This window comes from Cinclus cinclus, chromosome 7 (assembly GCF_963662255.1).
Source record: "Cinclus cinclus chromosome 7, bCinCin1.1, whole genome shotgun sequence".
Taxonomy (NCBI): domain Eukaryota; kingdom Metazoa; phylum Chordata; class Aves; order Passeriformes; family Cinclidae; genus Cinclus; species Cinclus cinclus.
This window is the reverse complement of record NC_085052.1, coordinates 21,186,212-21,206,167: the sequence shown is the minus strand read 5'-3', so window position 1 is coordinate 21,206,167 and position 19,956 is coordinate 21,186,212. Positions and strand designations below refer to the sequence as shown.

Genomic DNA, 19,956 nt, shown 5'->3' with positions numbered 1-19,956 from the left:
CAGAGAATATGCCTCCAAGTACGGGGGTCTGAATACCTTTTTTCTGATATCTATCTACTAAATCATAATATCGGATGTTTTCTGTTGTTACTTTTACCACTGTACAACACTTGGCACCAACTCTGCAACTGAGCAGATTACTATGACATTTTTACTCAAAGGAAAAGGAAGATGACACATGCTTTCAATTTTACTGACATAATTTTATCATCATATTAATAAAACTAAATACTTACTAAATTCATATTTTGAAGGTCTGTAGGCTTTGTAATCGAAAGAAATTCAATGTTTTCAAGATAATTAGAATCTGATTATTTCACTTAATGCATTTACCAGTCTAATGTTCAAACTTTTTACTCTGGTGCAATACATATACAATATTCCATAGTCCAAAAAAATTTTAACATTTTCTGCTCCTCATCCATGAACTACATTTTCTACTTCTGCTGTTACTGTGAAGTGCATTAAAGGCAGGTCACATGATTTCCCTCATGTCAACAAATGATGGCTCAATTAGGCAGATAAGAATCTACAGTCCTCAGCAGAAACTCTCTCCAGCCCATTCTCAGCAGTACAAAGAAGCACTTAGGGACAGCACTGGTTCTGGGGAATGAATACTTGCTATCCTTTATATACATGTTCATTGAAAATTTCTTTCTTCAGCAAAAAATGAGATCCTTCATATTGTTAAAAATTTTCAGTCACTTCTGGTTTGTAATTTTTTTTCTACATTCAGTTGCAGTTCATGATTAAAATAAATAAAATAACAAGGAATTTAAATTTCAGTACATTGCTCTATTAATTCCTAATTGGAATTTTTCCTTTGGAAAAAAGGCAATCTTAATAAGTAAAAAACTAAGAAGTATTTTGCTTTGACTACAGTCCTCAAAGGATAGGGGAAATTCATATTTAAGGAACAAAGTTCATTCTTACCTTACTTTGCTGTGATCAATAACAGTATGCACAGCTATAAATGCCAGCATTATCCAGGGTGCCCTCAGTAGATGACAAGGATGTCTCTGCTTCATTCCAATTACTTACACAATCTTCCATATCTACTACCTGCCACTGCTTTGCTGAATTTCTTTATTTTAACCCTACTGTGAAGAAAAATCTGTGAAAAATACTGTGGTCTCCCTCCCATGTCAGGTTTCGCAGAGAGCAAGACAGAGTATTCAGTACCACCCTCTTTCTTCCATTTCTTACATTTCCCTCATTCTTTCAGATTTTATAACTCTTTATAATGCTTAGCCTTTACTTTTCACAAAACACCTCAATGTTGTTCAGCACCAATTATACTCCATATGGTCTTAAAAAGACATGTTCAGAGGCATATGCTGAGGCATATTTCATGATAAATACTGTTAACTGCTGTTTCCCACCATTTTCAAATTTGCAGGAAAGTATTGTTATATTGCATCTGGCAATATCATAGTTGGCAAAAACTATTAGGAGCAGTGGCATTCTGCAAAACAACTTCCCTAACTTCAGCATGAGAAGTAGTAACAGGACACATCTCATCTATACATCTTCAAGGGTGAGAATCGTTAGCCATGTGCTAACCATGGGAAATCTTGTGACTTAGCTTTGCAATACTTATGGGCCATGAGGTCTGAGTATTCATGGTGAATACTACGGCCAGGTGTTTATTAAATTATTTTGTTCAAGCAGCTACATTATTTAGCAACATGAAAAAACCACATTATCCTTAACCAACATAGTCCTGCCAATAGAAACATGGTGCAAGTATGACTGGGAAGGTGAGAACACTTCTGCTGGAGCAGCAGCTGTTACAAAGTGCCTCCATATTAGGGTGCATATGCCAGAAAGAAGTGTAAATTCCCAGGATGGTTTTCCACAGCAGCTGCATCAGCAAAATCCTTCTATTATGGAAAAAACTCTAAGGGCCCTTATCTTTAGTTTAAGTCAAACCTTTGCAAGGATTAGTACTGGTGTTTTTATCTTGTTCATATTGCTAAAATGATGTTTTATCCATCAAGCAGTACCTGCTACCATGACGGTCTGCATATTCCTTAGACAAAACTACTGTCTCACATCCATTTCTCCAAATCAAAAAATTCTTCAAAAATAGCACTTATTACTCATTCAGAGAATGTAGTATTTCCCTGAGCATTCTATCCTTAATTAAAGGAAAAAGAATAGAAAAAAGGAGGGTCTTCTTTCTTTTGACCAAACCAGACAGTCTGAAGCACATTTACCAAGGTGACCCTGTGCACTGCTGACTGAACAGTAGCCTGACAACCAGGAGGATTAAAGCCACACCACAAAAACTTCTCAGCAGCTCCTTTCAAATGAACTTCCAGAGCCTGCCTGATCAGTCAACTCCTGTTTTAAATAAACTTGATAAGAAACAAAGCTGGCAGGACTCGGCCCTTCCGCCTCCTAAAAGGCCAAGGAATTTATCGCAAAGTTGTAAAAAGCCCAATCTGCAAGGCATACTTAATATGTTAACACTGAAAATCCATGAAGAAGGATTTTTGCAAGATAGTTTTTCTTACTCTAAGTACATAATTACTAAGCACTGGGTAGCACAAAAATTTTCTTGACAGACTTTTAGGATATTGACTAGCTATGCTGTAAAAATATTTTTACTTTCTAAAACAGTAATTGCTTCTTGCAGAATCAAAAAGTAGCCTGCAGGTTCCTGTCCTGTTATTTCAAAGCATCTATAGTCTACAGTGAAGATCAATGCTTTAAGTTCTGGGATAAGAAGCAGCTTATTTGAATCCCCTTGCATTAGGTGCATGCATGTTTCAACATTCTATAATTTCACTGCAAGTTACTGGCTTCGAAATATCATGTCCGAATGTTATCACTTCAATGCTTCAAGCAAATCGCTCATCATAACCATGTAAAGAAAAAAAAAAAAGTTTTGTATTTAAACAACTGCAATGTCCTTATTAAACAAGTAAACAATAAATGAAACTGAAATTTTCACTTCAGAACAAGTAGTGGGCTATCATAAATAGCTTAGCTCTAAAGCTATGCATAGTCTTTGCTATTAAAAAAATAAACTTTCTTCACGTAAAACAGAGCACAGTTGCTGCAGAATTTGTGTGTGTTTTTAATGTAAAAGTTGATAACATAGACAAAATATGTATTTCAGGGTTATATAGACTATGACATTTCCTCACGTTAATGAGATCAAGTCCTTTAGAAGAAAAGGAGGAACCTCACATTTCAACCAACTGTACACAGAGTGGTGACTATGAATTTATGATAAAAAAACCCACAGATTTCATGCTTTGGTCTTTAGAACAGTCTTAAATTAATTATTTTTAAAATATCATCAGAAAAGTACTGAAACAAAAACTAATACAAGCTAGAACGAATATTTTTTCAGAGCTTCTAATGCTCTTGATTTGATGGTGCTTTAGTTTTGAGATTTTGCTCTAAGAAAGTTGATGTGTTAACAGACAAAATTCTTATGCTCTCCTAAGGAGAGTATCGAATAAAACCTGACATGCAAGAGAAGCTACAGCAAAAATTTCCCTTCCAACTGACTCACCTCACCACTTAAGATTATGAAGTCTTCCCTTTTTAATTTACATTTAAATAAGTGTTTTAAGTCTGCCCAGACTTTACCTATGACTCGAGAGTCAGTGTCCCCTAAAGGCAGAGGCACCTGGGAGCAGAGGTCTCTGCAGCGAGCTGTGGGTGGCACAGCAGGTACCTGTCCCTTGTGAACCAGTTCTCAGCACTCCCCAGCCTGCTACAAAGCCTGATTCAGTCTTTGCAGACAAGTACCTTACAACCAAGAGACTGATTTAGTATTTCAAGAGATTTACATATTCTAATAATGAAATAAAAGCATGCCCTTTCCCTTCTTCTCCCCCTTCCCCCCCTTTAAAAAGCAATATACTTTTAAAAGGGTAATGCAATCACAACCATTATGTCAATGAAAATTACACGCTGGGTTTATCTCTGTAGGTATCTGTCAAATACAAAGCATGCACAACATCTTTGGAGTAATAATGATGTTTTATCATTTTAATTACAAACACTTTGAAAAAAAATCCCTGAAGTGTACCAATTGGGGTGGTCTGAATTAACAGTAGCTTGATAGCCCAAGGGTAGCAAAAATAGATTGAGCTACCAAATTTCATAGTAGTTATAGCAGCTGTCTTCTTGCCTCAGGGAACCTGGGTATTTAACAAAGCAGACAGCTTGGCATTGGCATCTGATTAGTAATCTGGGTTTTGTTGGACAGAATATGCAGTTCCATTGTTCACTGTTTGGTTCGGAATTCGGAGAGCTATGGCATCATTTAGTTTTCACAGTTAGCTTCTGTGTATTCACTTGCAGGTATTGTAAAAGGTTATTTCCTCACTTATCACTTGCTCCAAGTAGGGAATATTGTCTTGAAACGAGCAATGAAACATGACAGGATTTAAATGTCAGGGTCAGCTGCCTTGCCATTTCTGTGCCAAAATTTTGTTGAAGCAACTGTGTAAGTTTTTCTAATTGGGCAGAAAAGTGAATAATGTGAAATCCTGTTCTCCCTTTATCACAGAATTATTTGGAATTTAATATAATTGTAAAACATCATTCATTCTAGCCTAACTTTATAAGGGAAAATTTCTCTTCACAAAAAGAAGACTCAGAGGTAAAATCCAACTATTGGGGCTTCTGGGAGAGGGGGATTAATTTTTATTTTTCTAATCCCACAGTAGCCTGACAGTTTGGATAACTACTGGGGTAAGAGAATCTCTAGTTCAAACCTAATCTGCTTGATTGTAAAAAATCTCAGTTAACCTGCTTTATCTAAAAAGGTTTGATCTAGGGACATAACCTTAGCACATACAACAATATTACTCCAAGGTTTGTGTTTGAACTTCAGACAGCCAAAAAGACCCCCCACGTGGCTCCTCTCTCTTTCATTCTTTAAGTATACATCACAAATTATTGGGGCTTGTTGGCAGAGTTCAAATCACTGAACTCATTGCAAATAGTCTACTTCAGCTAGAAGTACATTCTTTTACTCTATCAAATCCATCTGAGGTAATAAGACTTGATGTTTTATTCAACAGAGCTGAGGAAAATTGTTGCACAATAGGTTAATTCAAAATGGCAGCATAGAAAATGCATCTGTCAGTGGGGATCAAATTACAGGGCAAGCTCCTCTCAATGCTTAGAAAAACAAGTCTGCAGTTCTACAGATTATGTGCATGTGTGTGTTTAAAGGGGTGGGAAAGGAGCTAAATATCTGAGCTAACCTCCAATTAAAGTCAATCATAAAAACAGCCAATTTAATGAGTACGGAGTTCTTTGGGTAATTATAACACCAACCACTTTTTTTCTCCCTCTCTTTTAAATCTGTAATTCTGCCTTCTTTTTATTGCTTGCTTTGTCATTAATCGCCTCAGGAACTTGATTTCCTAGCAACAGACTCTGCCACCAAACATTTGGCTCCTTTTCAACATTTTCTTTGTGAAAAATGGCACTGCTATTGCCGCCTGGCTGTTGCAGCTAGACTGGCTGTGTAAGTGTTCTAATAAGGCATTCTTCTAAAAATCACATGATAAAAGGAGTGATGACTGAACTTCACTAATTACTGTGCTGAAGAAACATATCTGCAATTTAAAGGCTACTGGGGTAGGAGGAGAAGGACTGAAAAGGAAATATGTATGTTCCTCATCTTAAAAAAACAACATAGAAGTGAACATTTAGAACTAAATATTTTTACAATGTTAGATTCCTGTTAATTTTATCCTACAGAAACAGAAGGTACAACCTTTGTTAACAGCTGATGACATATTTTTTTCTGCATAAGTACAGAGCATTCAATTTGAAGAATGGCATCTTGAAGACCAAATTTCACAACAAAAAATAAGAAAAAGTTCCTAATTCACTTTTTCACGTAAGTTACTTGAGAAAACACTAACAAAACAGTTTATACATGACAAGTTATACCTGAAATGGTAGCATAATACACTCCACTTCCTAAATATATCACAGGATGACACAGCTTGCGGCTGGTGCCAGTTTAGGCAAAGCTTTTTTTGCATTTTAATCAAAGAAATAAAGCTGTGCATTTCTGTGTTTATGAGAGAGAGAAAGGCTTTTTCCCCCATATTTGTTTTGGAAGCCAGTAAATGGCAGATTTGCCTCCTGGTTAGATAGAGTCTATCATCTCTGCACAACAAATGCATCCCACTTCTGTTATGACTTCCATAAACACACAGTGCCTCAAGTTGGTACGTTTCAGTAAGGGGATGCTATCCCAGGCCATCAAAAAAGGCCACAACTAACTGTTGCTAGCTACACCTTCTTCTTTATGGCTGAAATATTCAGTATGATGTTTTCCTGGCCATAAAACCTATTCATCTGTGTGAGAAATAATTCTGCATGTCAAACGGTATAACATATTGCTGCCAGAGCACTACAGCAAAAATTATCAATGGGAAACTCTTGTGAAGTTATTCAAACAAGTGTCCTTTTTCAGGGGTATTTTGCTTCCTGCCAGTATCTTGTTTCTGATGATGCACACACAGACCTAGCACATCTCAAAGGAAAAAGCCTATCACAATCCATTGTAAGTTATCATACTCATCACAGTAGTAAATTACAATAAAAATGCATTCCCTGAATACACCTCTAAAAGGAAGAGACAGCACAAAAGAAATTTCATTTATACTTATATTGTTATAATAATCAGCATTTTTTTTCTCAAGCAGAATAGCCAAACTCCATGTAAAATACTGTAGAATGTTATTTAAGCTTTGCTACTCATTGCTGGCATCAAGCTTATGTTTTGACATGCTCATGTTGAAACCAGATAATTCCTCCATCAAGCCCACTACACTTCCACAGTAACTCTCTGCTTAGACAAGCACTTAGGCATGAAAAGAAAATAAATATAAAAATACCACAGTTTTTGTTGAAACAGACCAAGGTGGTTGGAGTTTTAAATTTCTTTTTCAGCAGATAGGTGTGTTGCATTGATTTCATTATGATTTGCTATAATAAATTATATTTTCTCCTGGAAACTCAGCCTAGGCCCAGAATTCCTTGTCTTCATCAGAACCGTCATTATCATCAAAAAAAAACTACATTTGATATTAACTTTGAAAGAACTAAAATGCTGAAGGTGGTGAATATAATTCAACTGTGGGCTAACAAATCTAAGCAGCATTAGAAAATTTTATACTCAATGTGCTTCAAGGGAAGGGCATCATCACTGAGAAACTTCAAATATTTGCTATGCAGAAGTAGGAGAAGAAAATAGTTTAAACATTTACAGATTATGAAATAACAACAGCCAAATAACAAAGATTTTGCAATCATTAAACAAATGCAGGTATTGGACTGAGGGACAAACTGAGTAGAACTAAATAAAAGGCTGAAATAAGGATGGCTAACTGGAACAGGAGAAAACACATACCTGGCAAGCCACCACACTTGTAAACAATCACAGGGAGAAAGTTAAAATTCAGCTGTCTGTATGAGCAAGCTGTATGTATCAATTGATACACTTAAGATTTCACAAGGTTAAGTCTGGCTTTTAATCAAGGAAAGCATTTTCTCCTTTTCCATTTTCTTCTCGTTATGGAAGAACAAATGCAAAATTTCTTACTTACATAAAGTAACACAGCATTACCCACTGGAGTTAATTGACTAAAATTCTCCTCAATTTTTTTCTGTTCTTCTAAGTAACTTTTATCAACAGATTTTATTTTTTTTAAAACCAAAACCACTGACAATAAAAATATCTTGGCATTTCAGACCTTAGCAAAATATGAAAATGAACAGCTATAAACTGCAAGTTTCATTAGTAATGTCAAAATGTTTGCATGCAACATTAAAGAAACTGAACACCAGCAACTCCCACAGATGCCTCTTAAAATAAGACAAGGTGCACCAATATGGAGTTTTATCGCCCAAGTTTGTAAGATGCGACTCTGACACTTTCCAAATGATTTTCAAAATGCAAGTCCTGACAGCAAGCACAACTCACAGAACAGAAAAAAAGAAACAAAAAAACCTATTTGCCTGCTTCTCCCCCGAATTTTTGATTAGTTTCACGTTGTGTCCCATTCGCAGTTCCAGAGACTGAATGACAATGTTTAGTACTATCATGACTCTCAACTTATTCTGAAATAAGGGAAATATCTGAGGAAGAGACATCTTCTAGCCTCAGTAGGAACCAAATAAAATCCCTCACAGTGAATTCTAATCAGACACCAGCAGCACAGCTAGCTGATCCACAGTGAAATGAATATGACAGACTAGAAGATATTATGTCAATGGTATAAATTAACACAAGTATAAGAATTATATCTGGAGAAGGGAAAGAAATTGCACAGAGTTTGACAGTACATGTAGCCTATCTTAAATGATAAAAATAGAGTAATTTTAAAGGATTAAAATACATCTTTCAAGTTTACCATCTTTGAGAAATCTGGGGCAGCCTCTGTATTTTGCTTCTATCTGTGATTTACTGGGTCCTATTCTCTGTTAGTCTCTCTCTAATTTGTCTGCTGGATCTGATTACCAGATGGCTAAAATAAATGTATTGTGTTCATTCACGGTAACAGAAGTTGTCTTTAAGGGTTCTGTCACGGCTTCACTATCTTTTCCTTTGTACCTACTCCTCCCTCTGTGAATTAATTAGATTTCAGAGCTAAGTTTCACGTGAGGGTCATTCTGCTGAAAGCTGCATTGAAAAGCATATTATCTATTCTATGAAGCACATACAGATGACCACAGGATACCAGAGACCTGTCCTAAAGTAACAACTGGCCAGTTCTGCCAAGAAAATAGATTGTTTGATAATCTCAGGACATGGATTTCCAGAATAAGTATCTGCCACTGACATAGACTCTAATGCAATCCAAGAAATAGGTGACAGTCGGATAGAAAGAAGGAAATGAAAAGCAACATGTGCACAGCGCAAAGTCAAGGAAGGTAACAAGGCTAAAGTGAAGACAGACAACAGCAGACAAATTAATGACTCAGAGTCATTAATACCCTCTACCTCAGGAGTGGTAATTTCTCACTACATGGTTTTGTTTAATCTGGTAAATCACTACAAACCCACAAGTAAAGAAGCAAAATGAAAGAAAAGGACATGAGCACACTGCAGCATGAGGAGCCATGAAGCATTCTACACTGTCTCCCCTCCTTCAGTAAAGTTACATATGCAATCTGTAATCTAAAGTGATAATAATGTTCTAGAAATCTGAGTTGAGCCCATCCTTGAGTGCTTTTGCTGTACATGTGAACATGGCTCGTCACTCAAAACATCTCCGGCAATCGTATACTTCCCTAATTTGAATTTCATTTTCTAAATATATAATACCATTTATTAGCACTTCGATGTTATTTATTTATTTATCCATTATCACATGCACATCTTGGGGTTTATTTTCAGTTAATACAATAATTCTCTGTCTCCTAGTCAAAGTTTGGGTGTTGTAGAACTGGCATCTGAGAAGAACAGCTTTTAATATATACAAAAATCAGTGTAGTGAATCACCTAGTCAAAATGTAAGCAATCAGACTTGCTGAACACAGAAGAGTGACTTTAGAACTAAAGGAAGAGGAAGGCTTTATCTTAAAAAAATATATAAACCTGTTTAGCACCTTGTGTAATATTTTGCAGTTTTCCTGAAGCATCTCCACTAAGTTTAATTTTTCCAAATTGTACATTGGAAGCTTCATTGGTAATTATACACAAACATGGGAAAATTTAAAAAAAAAGCCCACAACCCCGAACTTGGTGCAGTTAAACTTTTGGGACTATTTGTCATTCTTCTTTATTTAAACTATACTCTTAGCCTTTCAAAAATTTTCAGCCAATACCAGTAATTCCAAAGCATGGCATTTGGAAAATAAAGAGCTTGGAACATGAGAAAAAAGCAGGAATAAAAAATTAGTAAGACAATACACTTAGATGTATTTTAACCACAGCACAAACATATGGTCATAACAGCAGGATTTTTTTCTTTATACACTGAGAAGGCTGTAAGTATTTTTTGACAGTTATAAAGGGGCAGTCTTGGACATACACAAGGATCAATAACAACCATGTAAAGCCTACAGCAGTGCACACTAACTGGCTCTAGGAGACATTAACACTACCTAAAAGAAGTAACTGTATTTTCAATGAACTTGTTCCTCCTGGATAATCAATTTTTTACACTTCTTGCCAGATGCTCCCACATAGCTCAGGTAGCAGAATGGAAACGGCTGCCATACAGAATCCATATATTACATGCATGTTATGAGGTTTTAATCTGTCATAGATGTTCTATGTTTGCTAACTTTCATCAGTCATATCAACTTGAGAGCAAGATGAAAACAAGTTCACCACTGCTATTTAGGCAAGACATAACCTACACAAATACGTTTATCCAGCTTGATTCATTCTGGAGGGTAAAAAAAAAAGAATGCTAATTGTAAATCTACTAAGGCCCCATTCCCAAACCCCCCTTTATTCCACAAGCAAGATTTAATCATTAAAATCAGTTTGCCCCACCACCCACATTTAAGAGATTTGTCAAAATCACTGTTTCTGAAATATTGAGTTATAAGGTGCCACAGTAATTACTACGGAATAAATAGCAATTAAGATTGTTCACACAAATAAGCTCAAACTGTTTTCAGTGAATAATTATGCTAATAGTGTTTTTCTACATAATTTGTGCATCCTTCACAACAATTTACTAGAAAATGTGAAATGTAAATTTGATGCATTACCACAAAAGCTCTGAAAATATGTTTAGTACTTATGATTTTTCCCATCAATTTAAGTGAACATATAACTAAAACATACCTCTGCATTTGTACATCTAATTTTGAAGAAATCAAACTATGCTGAAATTGAAGCGGTCATTTTCTTTCCCTGTCTTCCTATAAAATCATTCAAAACCACATGTAACACACATACTCATTAGTTAAACTTCAGGATACTAGAAGACAAACTTTAGCAATTTGAGAGGCTGAACTTACTGCTATATAATAAACTTTGGCCTTTTCCACCAACTTCCAGTTCTTCTCCAAATCAAGATGTTTTTCCTTCTTGTAGCAGTTAGCAGCAGCGAGGTTAGCTACAAGAGACCTGAAAGTGATTAAAGAACAAGTATTAGACCCTCTGTAAACACCAGTACTGCAAACTTCTCACAATGAATAGAATTTCACAAAAATCCTAAAGAACATAAAAGCAATTAACGAAGAACAATGCAGGGCATATATGCTTTATTTTACCATTTCTTAGCAAGTAAATACTGTATTTAAATAATAGCTTAAACATAATTTAAATCTTATATTAAATAATGTATTTTAAATTCAGCTACATAGTTTAGGTAACCTATCACCTTTATATTGTTCAGGTGCCTTTGTTTGCTTTGAATCAAGCTCGGTTCCCTTCTGTGATCAACTCCCTCCATATGGCTCAGCACCTGCAGATTTTCAGTAAAACTCCTCTAGTATCTAACACCTAAAGAAAAGTAGTTACTCCAGTTTATCTTCTGAAAACTATTTTCCCTCACTAGAAGCAAAAGGTTGATGGATATGTAAGTCTTGCCAATATAATTTTCCAATGAATAGTTATATTATTTTAAAAAGGGCTTGTTTGAGGTTTTTTTCCCTCCATTAGGTTCATATTTTCCTTTAGCAAATAAAAAAGGGCCAGGTTGCTACTTTTAGATGATGAACTGTTAAAAAAACTTTGGTGTAGCTGTGGATTACTGGAACACTAAGAAAAACTCATTTGTACTTCCTTTTTTCCTAACGAGTTATAACACAAGCTGTGGGACACAACTTCCATTACCAAGAACAAAAATACTTGTATCACGTTGCCTCTGTTAAATTCTATTTTAAATAGTCTTCTTCACCCACTCCATTCAGCCTTATGACATACACAAAACTTACAGATGTACTTTTAAGAAAAGACCTCTACCTCTCCATGCCCATGACCAAATTCTTCTATGCAATTGTATTATGAGAACACTTAATAACATGCAATATTTAGAGAAGGGACATTGGGAAACAGATCATTTCCATGCTAGCATATAGAGCTTTAAATATAATTTTCAAAATTTAATAGTCAACGGATGGCCTTTTAACATTAGCACATCACTATTTTGTGATATTTAAGTGTGTTAGCTAGATAATTAATGTGTAATTACAGATACAACATTTGGCTATTGAAAACTTTGGCCTTTTCAAGGTGTATGCAGTTGATGCTGTATGCATCATTCTCTTCCATGCAAGTGCTACTACAATCCAGAGACAGCAGTGGGAGCAAACTGCTCATCTGCTTGCACCAAGGTGTGCTTCTGCCTCCAGGCTCATGACCATGTTCAGGTGTTAGGAGGTAATTAAAGGGGACATTCTTTACTCAATAAAAAACAAACAGAAGAGCAAAAGAAAACTCTTATGAACAGTGCAAGCAACTCTCCTAGTAAACTTCCTCAAGTACTCATCACTGACAATCCTTGTCAGTTAAACAGAGCACATACATAAAACGACAAGGAAGTTAGACTAACTTTATCTGAATATATCAGAATTACAGTTCTGTGTCATTTCACCCCATGAGCAGACTTGGGGCTTAGCTCTTTAATTCTAAAATCTCAATGCAATGAAAACTACTGTACATTTGGAAAAGAGAAAAAAAGAGAAAAGCTTACGAACAAATACACCAAACCTCTGTAGCATTACAAGTAACACGGCAACAAGTTTCATTCTTTGTGAATATTATCATTTCAATGCCAAGAAACCCACTGGAGAACCAAGTGAATCCAGGAAAGACATGTGCATAACTGTGGTAATTCTCTGTAAATCAAACTTTAAAAACAAATTAAATCTTTCAGTTTTGGCAAACCCTAAATATCCATCAAGGACATGGCTTGGAAAAAAAAAATCTTGTCTGTCTATGTATGCTGCTAAGTGAAAAGCAATTATGTTCCAGAAAACTGAGCAAAAACTTTCTATATGTTTCCTTTCACTTACCACATGCCCCTGAAACTGTAAACCTAGCTCTGTGTGGCTACAACCAACTGTAGAGATGCTCTGCACATATGGGTAATAAAAGATTGCTACACTGACGGCAAATCATCAAACTTTTGCAAATTAAAACTGTAAGTCTGACAGCACTAAGTTCAACATGTGGGGCACAGACTAGGTAGATGTTTTTTCAATGAAATACAGTAATTGGAGACAGCCAGAGTGCTTCAATTGAAACAGCTTCATGGAGACACTGCGCATGTGCTTATTTCTAAGGAGAATGCACAAATGGAAGTCATAGACTATTACAGAGCATAGGTATTACTTTAGAGTTTAATCATGTGCTAGGATTTTCTTGAAAAGCTCTGAGAAAACAAAGCATACTAGTATTGCTAAACTAGAGAATTCAGGGTGGCAATCACACATCAGCTCAGAAACCTTTCCTGCACAAAGCTAGACACAGCAGCAGAAGCAAGAAACATATCAGGGCATCTGGAACATAAATATACACAGCCACTTCCTAGGAAAACCAGGAGTGCTACTAGCCAGCTCCTCCAAAACAGACAAGAGAGCTGAAGAAGGAAGTTAGCACATATCTGAGCTGGGACAAGAGATTAATCAATAAATAGTGTTATCAACTGGGGCAAACTTGAAGTGATTTTTACCAATATAGAAAATGCTAAAAACCAAAGCACAATCAGAGGGTAATTAAAGATTGAAAACAAACTTGCTCTCACAGGATGGAGAATTGCACAATAAAGTCTTTAGCAGCAACCATCAGCCATTTTTTTCTTCTCCCAAGGAGCATGAACTCCCTGCCTCTCTCAGGCATCGATTGAGATGAAGCCACTGTCTAGTACTTGAGCAAATATTTGACATTAAGAAAAAAGAGTGGTTTATGTTAGCAAACCAAAAATACTGCTTAAGTCAAAGAAATATTTGCAGACATTCTTATGAACAAATTTACCTAAACTTTTAAATTCCATTGAGATGCATATGTTTTTCTTGAATTCATACTGTATGCCTACTGACAGTCTTGACTTCAGTTTCCCATCATGTTATCTAGAAAATGGTGATTACGACAGGACGTATACATACGAACTAAATGACTCAAGAGGGAGAGAATCACAGGGCAAAAACATCTTTATCGCTTTTCTTCTCTTTGAAGAACTGAATATGGATCTTAAAGATGAAGGGGGAAAGTCTGTAGACATAATTAGTGTCAAAACTCCAGATGAAGATGAATGAACTTCCTTCCCCCACAGAGCATGCACATTCATTCGTGAGAGTAAGACATTATGTACAACATTAAATTAGGAGGGACAGGTTGATAAGCTGGAGGACAGGGCTGTCTGTCATTCAGTGCATCTTCAACAGCCTGAAGAATTGGGCTGGCAGAGAACTTGAAGGTAAATGCAAAGTCATGCAATTATACACAACATTATAGGCTGAAAGTTGACAGGATACTACACAGCTTTCCAGAGAAGGACCTGGAGATGCTGGTGAACCAGGCTTGGAACATGAGTCAGCAGCACACAACACAGAGCAGGCCCATCACATTCAGGTGTATACAAGCAAACATGCAGCCAGGAGGACAAAGGAAGTTGCATATCCAGAACAGAGGAAAACCTCTTCTGTCTCCACACCTTATCTGAAGCCCTGTGTCCTGCTTTGAGTATTCCATCACAACAAACTGAAAGAGCAGTGAGTCCAGCAATGGGCCATCAATATTATTAGGAGGCTGGAACATTTAAATTCAGAAAGGCTTTGGGCGAGCCTTAAGAACAGGTACCTAAGGAGAGAGCTTCCTGCTTTCTTCAAATATCTAATGAAAGTTTACAGAGAAGATGGAGCCAGACTCCTCTTGAACACACGAAATAACAGACACAAGCTGGAAGAAGGAATAGTTCAACTGGGTACCATCAAAACAGTTTCTCCCATGAAAAGCAATCAAAAGTTTCAACAGTTGGCCCAGAGAGCTTGTGCAACCTCAATTCCTTGTGATATTCAAAACCCAGTTGGACATGGCCATGAAAAACCTGACCTACCTTTAAAGCTACCTTCTGGTCCTGCCTTCTGGAGGGGTTTGTCTCAGATGTCTTCTCTAATTAAAATTGTTCTAGAGTTCTACATGCTACATGGAAAACACTTCCTCCTCTGACTCACTTCAATTAATGTTGCTGTCTACTACCTTTTCTAATTCTAGCCAAAACGTTCATCAACTTCTCTGGAAGTGTGGTGTGGGACTTCATTAATTATGGGACTGCTATCTCACCTTAATAGATACTACTAACTCCTTATACTGCTTTGAAAGAAAAAAAGCAGGTCCTCAGGACCAACGGCATTGAAAACCACAGAGGGAAACCAAAAAGGGTAATGACAGATATTTTTATCTTACTCTGATCCAAAAAGAAAATATTCTTCAGGGTTACTGACACCATTTTCATTACTGATTCAGTATGTAATATCAGCAAATGTAAATGCTGTCAGAAATCAGAGAGGGCTGATGTGTGCTGGCATCTTCTCAAAATTAAGGTTAAGGTGATCAGCTGGTTTTGAAACCCCTAAAAATTGTCAGAAGATAATCAGCAAAGAAGTAGAACAAAAGTTCAAGAGCTCTGAGTAGAGGGTGAAAGAAGAAAGCAAAGGGCCACGGTCAAGGAAAACAAGTAGAAAAAAGCAGCAAATGAAAAAATGAAAGACAAATTCAGAAGAAATGCTTAAAAAGTAGACATACAGAATTAGAAGCACCAGAAGAATTTCTCAATAAGTGCAATAGCACTTATTAACCAGCTGTTGTTTCCCACTTATTTTCTCTCTCCAGAGCAAGAGGAAGCTATCAAATTCAGAAAGAAGTAGTACATCATTATCTCCCCCTCTCTGGCCATAATACATAATATGCTATTCTCTAACAGTATATTAATATTGCCCAGCCCCAAACTATGGCCCAGGCAGCCCTGTGTTGTCTCAAACCAGTGCTAAAGCTTCATCATTCAAATCACAATTTTTCAAGGCTGGATCCTCCAAGCAAATTAGGCTACACTCACTATGCCAACTGCATCTTTATCTTCAGAAAATATCAAAGGCCCCTGACCTGTTATCACTAGTGATGCAGGCAGCACAGGTTCCTGTTGGCTCTTCACTCTGCTCATAATAGTGGGCATCCACATGAGCTTCCTCAGCCTTCTTCTTCAAGATCTCTCCAAATTTATCTTTGCCAATGCAGCCGAAGAAAGTTGCAGCTTTGTGAGGTCTCTGAATCATCCACTGCAGATTGGCAGGAAAAAAAAAGAAATGCAAAGTTAACATATCTGGTAAATTTTTTTTTGCCATTTTTTCTCTCCACTCACCCTATTTAACTCTGTGCCTACATTTTGACTTACAGAACACTTGTATGCCTGAAGTAAAAAACATCTTATACAACAAAGGAGAGAAGTGCAGCAAAGAAAACAAAATTTACCCTTAATGATCCCACTGAACCTGTAACATCTGATGCAAACCTAAATACATCTAGCTCATTATAAATAAAGTAGATTAATATGTTTTTACAAGGTATACAAAAAAGTTCCCTTGCTCAAAGGAGTTGCCTCTATACATATATTTAATCAAGCAACAGATGGTTTCTTCAAAGAAAAATTGTAGAAAATACAAAACAAAAAGGAAAAAAAAATAGTCCACAAAACCCCCCAAACAAACAAAACAGATATAGCACATAAGAAAAACAAGACATTTGAGAAATGTAAGCAACATTATGCAACATTCATAATATATATACTTTTTATATATATATAAATATATATATATATAACCATTTGTATCTACCATTTAATTGCATGCAAAAAGGAAATGCTCCCTCTTTACATTGTTGAACCACATGAAAGTATCTTCTCTCCAATCTTACTAAGAGCAGTTGTGCCACTTGAATTGTAAAGAGTAGATGCACTATGTTGCTACGGTGCCAGATTATTCCATAAAGCTCCCCTTTTATTAATAAAAATATGTATCATTCAGCTGTAAATGTAACTCCACTTTCTGCTAAGTTAAAAATAGCAATTATCAGCAATGTGAAATCAAGAGTGAATCAAAAAAAAACAAATGTGAAGAAACAATCATAGGCCCTACTCTGCTGGTGGTGAGTCAGCCAACTGAAGTCATTATAATTCTCTCTAATTACAGTCAGAAAGCTTATCCACTCAATCTATAGTATGAATTAAAGGCTACAGCAATTTTCTGCTATACTAAAACCCTACTTATAATTGTTTCCTAATCAAGATTTAAATAAATGATAATGTCTCCATTACAAAGCAGCATTAATGGTAGCTGTGGGTTGGAGAAAGGTCAAGTAACTAAGTTGCAAATACATACTTAGTCACATCTTTATTACTACTAGCTCCAGAGGGAAGTGCTAGAGAGAAAAAAAAGTAAATCTTCAGTCATGTAAAGTCTTTATTATTAAGACACGGTGGACAAAAGTTACAAGGTCTCTTTCTTTCAGCAATTTTGAATAACATTTAGGGAGAAAAAAGATTTTTATCATCAGATGGTGGCAGCATTAAATCTCTCATTCATGAAATGCATACGCTCTGCTTATTCATTCCATACCACTCTAATATAAATTAAGGAAACCCCTAATAAGATAAGTAATACATTTCATAAAAGGATACCAATTATATCCTTGTATTTGACACACCTTTGCACATACATAATACACATTTGCACAGTGTTCATTTAGGATGTCTCAGGAACAGTAATCCTTTATATTTGGAGGTATGATTAAGTGGAATAGATTATTTAAAAATATGAAAACTGCTGTGACCAACTGTAAGCAAACATGATACAAATTTCCACATGGGTACGTGTTGCAGCGTGTTTCTTGTTAATGGTATGTTCTGTTATTGCCCAAGCTAATGGTTTAGTCCAAAATTATACTCTCCCACCCACCTTGTCAATCTATCCTTAACTATCTGTCAATCCTGCTTTGCGCCAGGCCCCTGCTTGGTATTTCTCTTCAGAAATCCCCTGTAATTCCATGTCTCATTAGTCCATGTCACCCAGTTTTCCCCCCCACCTCTCTCGCCGGACAATGCCTTTGTAAACCCTACCCTTTATCTCTCCTCAGAATTTCTCCAGTTTGCTAAGAATTTGTATCTTCCCCTTGAATCTCCCCCATATAGAAGTTGTTGCACTTTTGCCATTTTTGTCTTTTGCCCCCAGATTCCACAAAGTAATAAATCCTTTTTATCCCATGCAAAAGAGCTCCCCTTCCTCCTTGCCTCTTTGGAACAATCTGGCAATCTGACAGCCAAAAGGCCATGGAGCCATAGCTCCAGCCACATCTAAGGGCTCCTGTTCCTGGGCTGGAACTCGCTCTAGGCAGGGGATGGTAGTGGCAGAGTGAGTGCAGCTCTGGCCAATGCATCAGGTAACAAGAGAAGTACCTGAAGCATTGTGTCCCATGCTTCACTGTCACAAATAACAAGAATTAATAGAGATCACTATGAACAAGATTTATCAAAGAATCAAAAAACATAAGACTTCAAACCATACCTTAGGCTTACATTTTATTAAATGCTGCTATTTTATATATAAGCCTGACAACATTTATAGCAGTAGTAACTAGTATTTCACACAGATCTCTGAAAAAAGAATTCCCATTCAAGTATCACAAGTTTTGCCTATTGGCACCAGCTCAGTTCGAATTCTGATGTGATACATGCCACATATAAGATGTCACAATCCAGATTTTAAATTTAAGTCAAGTTATACTTGAGAATCAAAAGTCACGATTCAGATTTTCCTGAGCTGAATCTCCGTATGGGGGCAGACTACTTCTTACATTGGCAGTTCTACTCACATACATGATTATTTAAAGTACGGGTATTATATAATGAGAGGATATTCCACTGCATAGGTATTGTTTTCATTTGAGTATATGAGTTAAGCAACACTGAGGAAGACTGGAAAGCAGTTCAGCAGTGTTTCTGCAAAGATCCTCTCATAACACATGTCCAGCTACCAACACTCCTTTGAATGATCTGCTCATACACCCACAATAATGGTGGTGAGGTGCTGTCAGCTGCAGAACTCCTCCAAGATGATTCTCTTCTCAGCTAAAAGGCTACATATTAGTAAGGGTAAAAGCAGACATCACATTACAAACTTGGTGAAACTGAATGACAGCAGTATCTCTGTGGTACACCACTGAAGCTGCACCTCATGGAATGAACTGCAGCAGGAATCTTTTGTATACATGTGAAAAAAACAAGAGAGACTCTTCAAGGCAGACATTTGAGGATTTCTTTTTTAATTTCACCCAGAACTGGATTTTAAGTATGAATAACCTGATTAAAAAAAAAATAGGCTTTTCTGGGCTACTTCACACGTTGTTGTTAGTGACTCTGGCTAGAACACTCTAAATGGAAATGGGAGTCAGACATCACAAGATGTTTATCATTGTGAAGCAGCCATGCAGCATTACAGCCAGTACCATATGCAGGCCAATTACAAACTGCACACGTTAATGCCAGGTATATGGTTCTAGAAACTGAAAATTAGTTTTATAGATTTATGTGAAATACAAGATTTAATTGAATGAAAAAGACTCTAGACAGAAACAGAAAATGACCCAGCTCAGCGGGAATCAGCATAATGAGTTAATTATCCAGGGTTTGGCTAGGCAGAGAGGCAGCTACTAACAAACTGTATTGACAGTCTGGTCAGGAGAGGTTGGCACCTGGCCACGCCATGCATCCTCACCAGCACCCAAGGGAATTTGAGGCTGCTAATGGCCCAAAGACAGAAGTGTCAAAAGTAGGAATTTATCAGGAAAGAACAAGACAGCCTCAGGAGTGGGATACCACAGAGGAAGCTCAAGGAGTGGTTTATGAAATCTAATGTGTTTCTCTGCTCTAAAGTTTTCTTCTGTCAATACAGCTTGGACATCAGGTACACACAAGGACAGGCCCTGACCTTTTCAGTTAGCATAAA

The 19,956-nt window shown here is 36.6% G+C and overlaps 1 protein-coding gene across 2 annotated transcripts in view; it reads right to left on the bottom strand.

Moving 5' to 3' along the window:
* The window catches only part of ADK (adenosine kinase), a 269,009-nt gene that overhangs the window by 131,894 nt on the left and 117,159 nt on the right, over window positions 1-19,956 (bottom strand). For both annotated transcript variants that reach the window (XM_062496355.1, XM_062496357.1), the window contains exons 5-6: window positions 16,064-16,236; window positions 10,975-11,083 (exon numbers count right to left, since the gene is read on the bottom strand). In XM_062496355.1, coding sequence (XP_062352339.1) covers window positions 10,975-11,083; window positions 16,064-16,236 — 282 coding nt within the window. The remainder of the gene's footprint in view (window positions 1-10,974; window positions 11,084-16,063; window positions 16,237-19,956) is intronic.